Source organism: Hylaeus volcanicus, chromosome 5 (genome assembly GCF_026283585.1).
Source record: "Hylaeus volcanicus isolate JK05 chromosome 5, UHH_iyHylVolc1.0_haploid, whole genome shotgun sequence".
Lineage (NCBI taxonomy): Eukaryota > Metazoa > Arthropoda > Insecta > Hymenoptera > Colletidae > Hylaeus > Hylaeus volcanicus.
This window is the reverse complement of record NC_071980.1, coordinates 9,467,835-9,481,730: the sequence shown is the minus strand read 5'-3', so window position 1 is coordinate 9,481,730 and position 13,896 is coordinate 9,467,835. Positions and strand designations below refer to the sequence as shown.

Below are 13,896 nucleotides of genomic sequence, written 5' to 3'. Positions count from 1 at the left end.
ATATTTCAAAGACTCGGCCATTTTCTTGCTCGTCGTTGGGATCCGCCGGGCTCGCTTAATATTTGCGTACCTCGCATGTCGGCTTCGCTCGAATCGAATTGAATTTAATTAATACGCGACGTCTCATCGAGCATTTCTAACCCTGGTCCTCTTCGATTCAATCGATGGTGCTGTCAACCATTACCTAGATTGTTATTTGTTATCAGAGATATTATATTGTTAAAGGTCGATTCAGACTATACGACACGGACCGGCACCGACACGACAAAACATTAAAACACGCGTTTTAATGGAACTATTCACGCTATTACCGTTGACGAAACGTTCAGGTCGGTGTCTGTTAAGTGCGAATACTTCCATTAAAACACGTGTTTTAATGTTTTGTCGTGTCGGTGCCGGTATGTGTCGTTGTACCGGTCCGTGTCGTATAGTCTGAATCGACCTTAAGACATATACGTCATCTTGTGGAAAGACTAAAATTATTTGGTAAAATGCCGACGTATTAGCATATGACATGAAAGTTATACAGGCCCGTAGAGTTATCTGTTATATTTATTAAGTTCAATTAATTAATTACAAAAGAATTCCGTTCACGGCAACCACAACTGCTAGGCGCGACCGTTCGCGTGAGTAGCTTTGACAATGAGTATTTAGCACTCAAAGGGTTAAGAATGAATAAGTGGACTTGCGAAAAAAACTGATTTCAATATGTCCTTGCCTCTCAACATGGCCAATAGTCGAACCCGCAAGTCTGTATCCGTGTAAATATCGTTTGAGTCGCGTTCAATGCGACACTTAGCGTCGGAGCAATTGTTTGAGCGTTAGAGTTCGTATGAAGATTAACGAGTCGGAAACGTTGAATTCCCTTCCCTCTCGTGCCGCGGCTCTTTTCTCGTTCCTCGTCGCGAGAATCGAGATTACCATAACTCCATTTCATAACATCGTCCCGGGCGGAACTAAAATCGAGACAAAGAAACGAGCGAATTAACCGGGGCCCTCTGTTTGCGATGAAAATCCAATTTCGTTTGAGAGCCGCGCGACTCCCTTTCGAATGGAGTAAACTTTTCGCGTAAAACTGATCCGCGTTTATGCCACGCTTAACTTTCTTTTCCCCTCCGTCGCCGCGACAAACAAACGGACGTCTCCTCGCGTTAAAGGAATCTCGGATGATGGGGGGTTGGCGGAGGAAGAAAAAAGAACGAAAGCGAACGGAGGAACGAGGAGCCGGGAAGAGAAGTGGCCGGAGAATTAAACCAGCGACGTTAACTTGCGACTTTAAGCCGCGAACCTTTCCCTTCCGCCCTTTTATTTCGCGATTGCTCTGCTTTATGGGATTCCCTATCCCTCCGGTTGACGTTTATTAAATCCGCGATCTTCGGAGAGCTTTGATGTATTTAATCCGCCTGTTCGAAAATTGTCGGAAATTTTACTACACCTCGGTAGGTCTTACTTTAGGTGTGATTTAACGATCTACGAATGGAAGCGAAGAAAACATTGAGTAATATACAGCCAATCCCATAAATATTCGTACCTTCTAGGTCTATTGAAGAAATCCGTCTAAATTAATTGATAGGTTTGATATTTTCAAATAAATGTTTCATAAATGTTTCTTAAATATATACATGAATAAACTTTACGCTCATATGTATCTATAACGAATAATTTATTTGAAAACTTATCATTTAATTTAGACAGATTTCTTTAATAGACATAGAAGGTACGAATATTTATGGGTCTGACTGTATTTACAACAATGATATTTCGAAACATATTTTCTAACTTTTATCTATGTCCTAGCGATACAAATTTGCGATGCACAGCTTCAGAATTCTATTATTGTCGTCGGTACTCGTAAAAATATCTGCCGGTCGCGAATGTGTTAATAAAATTATTAGGTGAGACAAAGCGAAAGATCCGTAAATGGGAACGAAATTTCCTCGAGCGTAGTAACGCGCTAAAATTGAAGACCTACTAAGACCCAGCCCCTCGAACGAGTGATCGATTGCTGCTAAATGAGAAACCGAGATGCATTTAAAATAAACGATCTCGTCGTAATTGTAATCGAGACGAAACGGGGAACGATCACTTCACGGACAATATTATCTTTCAGGCACGAAATTGCATCGGTTGAATTGATACTCGAGGTATTGTTAACGGTACCGGCACTCGTTAAGAGCATCGATTATGAAGGAAATGTGGGACGGATCGTTCGACAACGAATTACGCGCAAGGAAGATTGCGGGAGAGTAGAGGGAGTCGTAAGATCGTCGATCGATCGTGTAACGGAAGATTGAAATCCTCGGACGTATACCACGAAAGCTGCGCTACACGAGCGGTTTAATCGCGCGATTGGAAAACAATTTAAACGGTTTAAGGGAGCGTAGATATAATCTCGTTAAGTAGCTGCACCCGGCGGGAACTGATAGAAATGGAAGCCGAGTAGAATATAAATAAGGCGGAGTTCAGATAGAAATTAAGTGGAAAATAGGATCCGAATGGACGCACGAGAGGATCCGCTCTCGGAATATATAGACGGATAGAAATTGCATCGGGAACAGGTGGGAGCGGAATTTAAATAAAATGCGAATACCGCGCGGAAATTGCCGCGGTGGAACGTTGGGGAGTAGAATACTGTACGGGAGCGTAGATATGAAATGGGAAACAACGAAAGGTAGAATTTAAACAGAGTTTAAATATCGCGTAAAAAAGTATGAAATAGGCGAGACGTTAAGTACAACCTGAATAGAAATGGAGCTTTAATGGAAGCCAGAGATGGAACTCGACTGGAAACGCGTGGCGAAATTTTTAAAAAGTCAAAGGCGACATTTTAAAATAAAAAAAAAACATGCTCTCGTCTGGGATATGGGCGACATTGCGACACCCTTCGAGTGTATTATTGAATTTTTGTGTACGACTTCCGTGTCATTCGGGAGAATTTATTATCGTACAAACATAGGCAATCGATAGTATAGCATTATCCAACTCCAATAGTCGGGGCTATTTTCGCCGACACATAACTAAATATACTATCAAGGATACAGTCTGTTTTTCAATTAAATCAGACTATGTAAACGTCGCGAACTTTTCTTTATTCACCGAAATATATAGATCCACGATTTCCAATTACGCGAAAGATTACATCGATCCTTCGTTCGATTACATTGTACTCGAATTTCAAGCGAACGAAAACTGTTTCCCGATAATTAAAAAAAAACTTTGCTCGTATTCTTCCATTATAACATTCTACTATTTCACGACCACTAATCGCAAATTTTGATTAGTTATTGACAGTCGGTTCCATAAATATTCGTACCCTTTATGTCCATTAAAGAGGTTTGTCTAAATTAAACAATAGGTTCGATTTTTTCAATTAAATGTTTCATTATAAATATATCCATCGATAAACTTTACACTTGTGTATATGCGTATAACGAGAAACTTATCTGGAAACATCAAACCTATCGTTTAATTTCATGTAACTGTAACATGTTACGTGTTACAACGATCGTGAAACAAACGTCAAGGGTGCTTTTTTTTCAACGAAAAAGGAAGCGAAAGATTCACGATCCTCAATTACGTGAAAGGCTACACTCGGAGGCTTGATCGAAAAGATCGAAGTCTGGCAAATTTCGACTATTCGAGGCTGCGTCGGATCTGCCGTTTCAGCAGCGATTCTACAAATTACGAACCTCGTGGAAATATTTTCTCCCTCCGGGGTTTCAGCGAGCCATGCGTTTCTTTTCGTTCGCTCTCTCTCTCCCTGCTCCTGGCACTTTCCTTCCGGCCACCGCGAAAAAGGCCATCGAGTTTCTTCCGGGAGGGAAAGAGAGCGAAAAAAGGGAACGCCAGAGACGCGGACACGCGCGTAGAAAGGGTGAAAGCACGGGCTCAAGAACGGACAGAATGGAAAATCCACAAATGGAACGAACCCCTTTTCGTCCGCGGCACACTTCGACGGTTACTTCTCTTTATTGAATGAAAAAGGAAAGGAGGGGGCGAGAGGCCTGTGTCGAACGCAATTTCGACGCTAGACGCGTGGGCGTCCGTTTGTTTTCCCTGTAGGTGTTTACCTTGTTGCCTCCGCGACGCGGTGTGGGTGTTCGATAACGATCAATTGTGTCGCGATTTCGTAAATTTCACTTCCAATCCAGGCCGTTCCAGGGAATGTTAGTCTTTTGGCTCCAACGCGTAGTTCAGTTAGGCCGAATTGCTTCTTTCAGAATTAAATCCAAATGGAAGCTTGTCGAAAAACTTGCGGATTGCACGTCGAGGAAATAAATGAATCATGGGGGCGAATAATTGTGACTATATTTAACCTACTAAACATACCAACGTAATCTATACGATTCTGGATCCTATTTACGTGGAAAAGAGCAGTGCATTAAGGTGTTCATAATTCCATTAATAGCCGTGTCCGTTGCAGAGCACAGAATAATCGGAAAATCATGGGAAATCGGTGGGTATCATCCGCGTCGCAAATTCGCGCGATTTCCCGTTTCCGTAAATCCATATTCATCGGGTGACAGTAACGGTAACGCGAATAGTAACGAGAAAAGTGACAGTGATCCGAAAACTCTTGGCGAGTCCAGCGTTAATCCGAATTGATGGTCGCGGCCTGCGTCGACCGGTTGATAATAAATAAAGTTGAACGACGCGAGAGAAATTTTCGCGAGGGCCGACAGCGCTATTACCAACCTGTGGATACGCTCCACGCGCGAGTTGAAGCGGGCACGAGCTGAATATTTCTAGCCGGAAACGCGCGACGCGACCCTTAAGACCGATAAGCCACGCTCGAGTTTTCGGGGCCAGTGCGTCGATGGCGAGCGCCGCGCAAACGAATTTTCGTTGCAACTTTTCCTGGTTTTACGTGCGACTCGGACTCTACGTGTATTTTCGAGGACGACGAGAACTTTCGGGCGTGTTTCGAAATTGTCAAACGATGATGGTTTCGGCCGCGACGTTTATTTTAATTAATTACGAACGTTTCGACTACACTGAGTCTCGGTTCCCTTTGACGCGTTACAGAGTATATTTATGTTAAAATATTACGACGACAATAATAAGGCCAATAATTTTGTAATTAACGTGATGTTAATTTTACCTTCGTGTTTTTCGGAAGTGGCTGCTGTAGTTGACCATGGTCACTCTTACATGTTAGTGCCATTCATTTCTTTTTATAACACTTATATGTTCGTTTTAGGTTTCTAATACCGAGTACTGACAAAAATAATAATTTTCTGAAGCTGGACATCGCAAATTTGTATCCTTAGGGCGAACATAAAAATTAAAATATATGTTTTGAAATATCAATCATTAGCCCCATAAATATTCGTAACCTCCATGTTGTTTCAATGAAACGGTAGGTTCGATGTTTCCAAGTGCATGCTTGCATAAATATGTTGATGTACATATATACAAACTTGTTCAATAGACGTAGATGGTACGAATATTAATGGGACTGACTGTATGTAGTGTATAAAATAAAAAAGTTTTCATAATTTTGTCATAACCAGAAATCGAATTTGAAGTGACGCGAATTCGCGTCAGCGGTCGCGAATATATTAATTTGAATAGCAGTGCAATAAATGTCGAGTTGAAGAAATAATTTAAGATTGAACACGATAAGGAGGGTGATCTAATCGAAATGACAGCATCCTGGAGACGTCGTACAGACTCTTGAACGTAAATCTTCCCAGACTACCCCCTAATTTTTCAAGGTTTTAACGTCCTTTCTTAAAGCGAGTCCTTTTAGTGGGCGGATTGAAAAATCCCGTCGGTCGAGGTTCGTCGAGAGAGGCGCAATTAAGTCTCCCTTAAAATCCCACGCACTCTGAGACGTAAATCCACCCCGAACGCGGAAGCCAAGCGGACGTTTTTCACGGTATCCGTCTTCTTGACGCACGAGCCCCTGGGTTGGCGGGATCTTCCTCGAAGAGCAGCGTTAAGCTACCCCAGTGGCGCAGTTCGGCGCGAAAGAAACTTTATCGTGGCTGTCAGTCGCGAGGTAGACGAATGGCGCCCTTAGCACCCTTATCTCTCCGCACTTTTTAGCTTCGCTTCTTCCCCGCCCCCCGCCCCCGTCCCTCCCACCTTCCACCGTGCCCTTATTTTTTTTTCCAAGCCAACCCCCTCTGTCCCGATCGAGTTCCATCCTTCTCTTTCGGTGCCACTGCCGTTCGCTTTGGACGCGCATTAATATCCTCGCGGGCGCGCCGGCTACGAGGAGGTCCGGTCTAATCCGTCAAATCCGAAAAGCCCCGTAAAATAAATGTCTATCGCGATGGATACAACGGGAGACGAGACGAGACCGTCCGAAGCGTGACTGGCTGGTTCGATACGCTCGATGCCAGGATTTGATTTTAAATATGGGTCGCTTCGGATCCTATCGAGCCGCGTGCCACTGGTCGTTTTCACGATTTTCGTTAAACGCGTCCGCGTTACATCGCGGCGAATTGTTTGACGAACGGACAACAGATTTCTGGTTTAACGCTCCGTTAATATTAGAATATATGTATAGTCGAGCGAATTAAAATTGTATTCAGCTGTGGAAATTGTGAACATTCGTTTATTCAGGTGTGCAAATTTACACGAAAAGAAGTCAGTCCCATAAATATTCGTACCTTCCATGTTTATCGAAGGCATTTGCCTAAATTAAATAATAGGTTTGATGTTTACAAATAAATTTGTCATTATAAACAAGCGTAACGCGAATGTAAAGTTTATCCATGTACGTATTTATAATGAAACATTTATTCGAAAACATTGAACCTATTATTTTGACTTATTATTATTTAGACTTCTTCGATAGACATAGAGGGTACGAATATTTATGAGACTGACTGTATATTTTACCGAAATTGCCCAGAATGGTTGTGTGTGCATCAAACGAGTAAGATTCCCAGCACTGGGTATCATGACGCGTGCAGGTGGCACAAGTAGAATAGGCGTACGTTCGTTCGGACAAGGGAAGTGTGTCGGCTGAATAGTAGAAGCGGGCCGTGCACAGACAGACGCGCGAGGCGCTTTGAACGTCTAGTAGAACGACACCGTGCCTGTGCGGGCAAGCAGTACGCAGCCCAAGTAGTGGAGGACTCTCATGGATCAGACGAGTACGTCAACGTTGTCTAAACCGTAACTAATTAAACAAGTGGAATATATCAACCCTTACCTCGACAAGGTAAACAGACCAGGACTTGGTCGAGCAAGTAGAATAGGGTTATTTCTATAGAAATGAGTCGAAAACGGAAAAATCGGCGTGAACGATCGACGAAGAATGCGACACCCGCTTATATTTCTTTATCGTGTACTTTATTTACACTCTGGACGTCCTTTGACAAAAAATTGTCGGCAGACGGTGCGCCGTTCTCCCCGCTGATACGGAAGTCGTTTCCACGGGGAATAAAGTTTCATGTATAAGCGACCGTGTCGCAGGACGAAGGGGCTGAACCGGCGTTTAAGTGGTTGTTTGTCATGCTTCCTCGTTGAATATGTATTTCGGTCTTGTTTCGCTCGCAGGTGCGTGTTCTTTCGCGAAACGAGCAGCGAATAAGAGGAGAGATTAGAAATTAAAAGATTTCGGTAGGAGATACGATAGAAAATTCTAACTCTGACTATTCAATCGTCTAACTAATCTTTGAAATACCGCTTCGTAAATATTAAGCATTTCTATCGAAATTAAAAATAGTAAGTAAAATGTTAGGTAACGTACTAGATACTTATCGAATTATGACAAATTTAGCATTAAATTAAAAACTACTATTGAGTTGTTAACGCCAGTTTTGTCGCGACTTAGGTAAGCAAATGGCTCTCGCTACAATCGCGGGAATCGAATGTCTGTATTTTTATTTATTTATTTCGTCGACCAGAATATCAACGAACGCGGCGCAATCAATGAACGAGCGAGAAAAGTGATTCTTGGCGGTCGTTGATTAATATTCTCGATGACCGCGCGGGGCCAATTCGCTCGCGGCTCGAGCGCTAAATAAGTAAAAATGTAAACAACCGAGCGCGGCCAATGAAAAATTAAAAGCCGACAACCGGTTCGATTGTGCCCGAACGAATCGCTGGAAATATAAACGCCCAGAGGTATAACTGTACGAGCAAACAGAGAGCGCGATTGTGTCGCGCGATAGTTAGGCGTCTATTATTGTCACGATCGCCCGCGAGTAATATTTAAAATTCACCCCTCCCCCCCGATTGATATTTATATTAACGGTAAAACCGGAGTTGAATTAACGAGTCCTTCCCCCAACAGTTCGTTCGACGCTGTAATAAAAATCAACACCGCTGATGGGGACAAAGTGAATTAAACGATAAATTCGACGCTTTACAGAACTTTTTGCCTCAATTTACTTTGAATACGCGCACCGCCAATCCGATTCGACGAAACTTTGAGCTGCTCCGCGCTTTTTATTCGCAATTTACATCATTTTTAACGCGAAATCCTGTTTTTCAAACAAAATTTGTACGCCGAAAGTTCGTATCTACGAGTCGACTCACAGGTCACTGCGCGGTTCTCGTTAAATAATTATGGTTGCCAGATGTCACTCTCGGCGGAAGATACTTGATTTAACGGTAACGTTGACAGGAACATTAGCATTTTAAGAAAAGTACGTCAGAACCTCTCCATGGGATTGTTTCAAGGGGATCGCCGTTGCTTCGTGCTTACACCTCACGCGTTATCGCTCGCGTCGCTTAAATTGCCGTCGTCACCAATGGGGTGATTAATCGCGCTGATCGTAATTAACGATTTAGCACGGTGTTCACCGGAAACTTCGGAATCACGTTCGCGCACGCCTCTCGACAGTAATCGTTGCTAAAGTAATCACCGAAATTACCCCTCGAAGCTTCGGCAACTTGTTCGGTTATTAATTACCTGGAGAAATATCGCGCGACCATTTAAATAACGATTTCCTTTATCGTCCACTTCCGACCCGACAAATTTCCTCACCCAACGTTCCGCGACATCCGAGGAAGACGATCGTTCCTCCGGTTCGCCGTTTCGAGTTGCTAAAATTGTTTTAGAAGCAGCGCAGTTTTTTAACCCTCTCGATACATTGAACATTTTCTGCGTCTGATTTACTTCTTTTGGGGAGAAATATAATCTTGCATCATGGTATCGAGACATTTTGGTATCGAGATATCTCATTCAATGTATCGAAAGGGTTCAAGAGAATCAACTGCGCCGACCTTGCAGCAGCAGTACAACAATATTTCTGAGCCGACGATTCTTCACCGCGCGGCAGATCCGCTCAGAACCGAGCGAAAATTGCGAGAAGAGCGTCGTAGGAAGACGTCACCTCCACCAGGCACTCTCTAATGCCGCGAAATTCCCATATCTTCGCCTGACGTACCGTCACTCCGCCTTTTCCTCGCCCCTCCCTCCCGCGCCGTCCTCACTGTCTCTCTTTCCGAATGGATCCGAGCTCGACGAGCTTCTTACATAAATCACGAGCGTTTAACCCCGTTTGGAAAGGAGCCCCTGTCTTCCGTACTGACTTTCGCGAGGAGTTGGCCGACCAGAGAATGCGCCAACGCCGCTATATTTTCAGGGATGAAGCGTTATCGGCCGCGCGTTTTCTGTGGCGAGACGGAAATCTTGACTGGCTGAGAATACGCCGCGAAAACCGGAGAATTCTTTCTGATTCTTCCGATCGACGCGGATTAACAAGACTTGGAACAAAGGGGACGATTCGTATTCCGAATGAATTCGATTCCGCGAGGTTTCTGCTGCGACTAGCAATTTTCGAATGCGAACTCCGATCGACGTTTCGGTTTCGGTAGAACTAAAGACCTGGTTTGTCTTCGCGTAGCCTCGTTTCTCTCGAGTTTCATTATTCATGGAGGATATCCAAGGAAAACAGAATCCACCTTGTCTCGACAGCATACAGTTCCCTAATAAAGACATTTGTATACTTCGCGGGGACAAGCCTCGACGTTCGAAGAGAACATACGATAAGCGTGAAAATGGTCGGGTAACGATTTCGTTGTGCATTAACCCTTTGCACTCGAGACGAGATGCTTTCTTAGCATTCTATTGCCACGAATGCTAAGCTTAGATTCACTTCGAAAATGAGATCTCTAATTTGAGATATGAGCATCAAGTCACCTTCGTCTCACCGAGGCGATAATCATTTTATTGACAAACGTCGCGAACTTCGAACGTCTCAAGACCTTAAAAAATTGTTCGAGACGAGATGCTTTCTTAGCATTCTATTGCCACGAATGCTAAGCTTAGATTCACTTCGAAAATGAGATCTCTAATTTGAGATATGAGCATCAAGTCGCCTTCGTCTCACCGAGGCGATAATCATTTTATTGACAAACGTCGCGAACTTCGAACGTCTCAAGACCTTAAAAAATTGTTCGGAATCGTGCATCTTCCGATTCGACATCGAGCCAAAATCAAAGACAACGGAAACAGGGATCAGTATCTGCGGCGTTTCCCTTTTTGCTCGGCCCACCCCCTTTCAGATCGCGTACGAACACGGGAACCCTGGCTGGAGGTTTGTTTGACGAGGGTAGCCCGTCCTCCGACGATTAATCACCCGCTATTAATTAACCAGGGAATCGTTTCCCTTCGTTTCGAAGCCTGGACCGCTTCCAGCGCAACCCAGTCGTCCCCCGCGCCAGGGAGTGGTTGAGATCGCTACACCGCGCAGGCAGCCCTGTCGGCGGTTTGCTCGAAGGTCACGGTCCTTAACTTTTATAAGCCTTGAGAGCCGCTCGGTTAATTACAATCAACCCCTCGATTAATCGTTCCGGCGTGCAGGGCGACGGCTCGAAGCGTTCGAACGACGACCCGGAAGCGCGAACCCGCCGGGGGTTGCTTCGACTTTGAACGCTTTCTGACGGCCGACGATCGATGCCCCATGATTTATGATGCTGTCACGCGCAACACGCGACGATACCTCCGCTGCCGGCGGCCTCTCGATACCTTTCGAGTTGTAACAAATTATTCGATGCTGTTTCGTCAAAAGTACGCTGTCCAACTCGGAAACTTTCGAAGCGGATTCCACGGGGAGTAGAACTCTCTGAGCACTTTTTCTCCAGGTATACTTTCGTTGTAACTTTTGCAATCAACCCTTTTCATAAATTGAACGAGATATCTCGCTACTAAAATTGTAATTTGTACGAACTGTTTTTTTTTTTTTTTTTTAATTGATTTTGATCAATTTATAAAGTCTTTATCATTTGTTCTTTCTAATATATTAGGTATAAATCTGTGATTGGTTTCGCACATTTCTCAAATTTGTCAAATTCAATCTTGGTTAATTCAGGATATTCATATATTCGGTATGATTGATGACCAATTGATTCCATTGTAAGGAAGTAGGATTTAAAATTTCATATAAAATATAATGATTCTAATAAAGGAAATGCAATAAATAATTATTAAAATTAAAGTAGGAACGATTGTTCAAGTAATTTCAATATTGTGATTTTTTTTAAAAAAAATCGATTAGTAAATTTAAAATTATAAAATATACATACTTATGTTATTAGCAAAAGGAGAATCTGGATCTGGGAATGAATATATGTATGTATGTTTGTAATGGAAACTCGTCCATTAAATCGTGCAAATTACAATCTTCTCGTCCAATGTATGAAAAGGGTTAAATAGGAAGCAAGTACTACGTACATCGAAATTACTTCAGCTGAATGAACACACTCTCTCGTATTCAAAATCAGGACAAAGTCGTACCCCGTCTCTGAATTCTCCGTATCGACGCGTTCGATTAGGAAACCTTAAGAGAAATCGTTTCGACGTCCGATCCCCACGGCGTATCCTGGTTTTCGTCTTTGTTTCGCGCGGAACCAGACCACCGTAGAATTAACCACAGTCCCGAGCTGTCCCGGAAGCTCCCTTGGCCCAGGCTGCATTAACTTTCCGGATCGCGAGCACACCCCAACGAAATCCAATTCCAGAGAATGCGGTCATTTTCGCATCTCTTTCCCTCTGTTTCTATCTTATATCGCCAGGGCGCTTTCTACGCTCGAACTTGGACGCTGGTTACACGCTTGTGGTACCGAACAAATGGACTCGTTCCTCCTAAGGACGGGAACATTACCGTTGAGGGTATTTTTGGCAAACACTCGGTACGATTAACTTCAACCCCTTCGGTCGCAGATACACGCTCGAAGACTCGAGATATCGGGACATTAACCCGTTCACTACCACCTACGAGATGTCTCGTAGTTCAAATTGACCGCAATTACTCAAAGGATAAGTTTATAGCCTTTTGGGTCACGAATTATTGCAAAAGACGATCGTAAATTTTCTGTTTAAAACAACAAATTTAATATCGCTTTTTATTAATATAATAATAACCCGGACTACGCATCTGAGTTACATAGTGCGTTAATCGAGAACTCGTTTATACTTGAAAACATTATTCACGGGATGACCTGACATTATTGAAATAAAATCCTGACTGGAGGATCTTGCAGCTGGCGTGCAGCGACCAAATATTACAGCCTAGACGCGCCGATCATCCTCGGTGATATTCGGTCGACAGCCACTGGAGAAGATGTCACATCGTGGCACGTACATCCGCCTGATATCGCAGTTTCGGGGTTGCAGGGCGGCACACGGTCGAGGCAGTCGATCGTGCCGGAGCCAGGTTGGGCAACGTAACGCATTCGTGTTCGTTGGCGCGGTCGGGGGATTACCAATGAGGCACGTCGGATTACCGCAGTTAGCGGTGTTCGTTAGACCACTATTTTAATTAAGACTATTATACGTGCGCTCGAGTATTCGTATCGCAGGGTGGGTAGGACGAGAGCCGTTACGTGCGCGGACCGTTAAAACGTCCGGACGATTCGTTTCGCGGCCTATCGATTCTAATTATCGACGCTAGTCCGGGCTAAACGGGTGCTCTGGGAACTATTCACTACCGGCAAAGACCTTGGAAGGCAGCAATTTTTTTTTTATATTTCGTATACGCGCGAGCCAAGATAAAAAAAAATCAATTTATAAACGTAGAAATAAACGTCAAACAAACCACCTGCGGCACGTTCCGAAAGAATCGAACAGAAATTGGTCCTCGAAGCGCAATTGCGACAATATCGCGATACCAGAAGCGCTCGATGAAAGCAAATGAAGTTTCGCGGCAGAAATGCCGAAAAGAAACACGATCAAACTCGAGGCCACAATCGCGCGGTGAATAGCACCCTTGATTTCCACTAGATCGAGCCAGGTTCGAATCCCGACCGAGTCGAAAGCATTTTTCTTCCACGAACCGTTGCAATGCCGCCATTGTGGCAACGTCAACTTCAATTTAGAGCTTTCGTCGTTTGTCCCTCGTGAAAATTATGATAGAAATGTTTGATACGTTGTTGTATAAGTAATGCTCGTTTGAGGAAAAGTTTCGACGGTCTTAGAGCGATACAATGTCTCAATCCTTTGCACTCGAGGCCTCTTTTTCGTATCGATATCTACCAGTAACTCGAGATGCTTTCTTAGCATCATGGTCTTCCATCCGGTGACATGAAGTCGCTTCTGTTTAATGTTGTCGTTAACATATGACTGAGAGTCACCTCTCGAGTGCAAAAGGGTTAACAACATCTAGAGCATTCGAAGATATTTTCTCACCTGGTGGCGATAAGAGGACACGTGATGCTGGGAGAGGCCCAAGCCTCTGGACTCCAGGGTGCGCATTCGTAGAGCCTCAGTTCTCGTCCTGAAACCGCCCCGAACACGCTGCGCCATCCCCCTGTGCAGCCACCACCGAGGCCGAAGCTTCCAGCTCCTCTGGAAGTGCTCGCGCTGCTACCTGCCCCGTCCTCGCTGCTTTCGCTGCTGGCACGTCCGTTCTGTTTTCAATTAAAATACGTATTTAAACGCTTGAATTTTGCCTGTAACAAGTGCGTGTACGCACACGTTATCTCCGAAAG

At 44.0% G+C, this 13,896-nt stretch overlaps 1 protein-coding gene across 3 annotated transcripts in view; it reads right to left on the bottom strand.

Moving 5' to 3' along the window:
- Positions 1-13,896, bottom strand: part of LOC128877385 (beta-1-syntrophin) — a 323,668-nt gene that overhangs the window by 18,541 nt on the left and 291,231 nt on the right. For all 3 annotated transcript variants that reach the window (XM_054124652.1, XM_054124650.1, XM_054124651.1), the window contains one exon: positions 13,595-13,815. In XM_054124652.1, the coding sequence (XP_053980627.1) occupies positions 13,595-13,815 (221 nt within the window). The remainder of the gene's footprint in view (positions 1-13,594; positions 13,816-13,896) is intronic.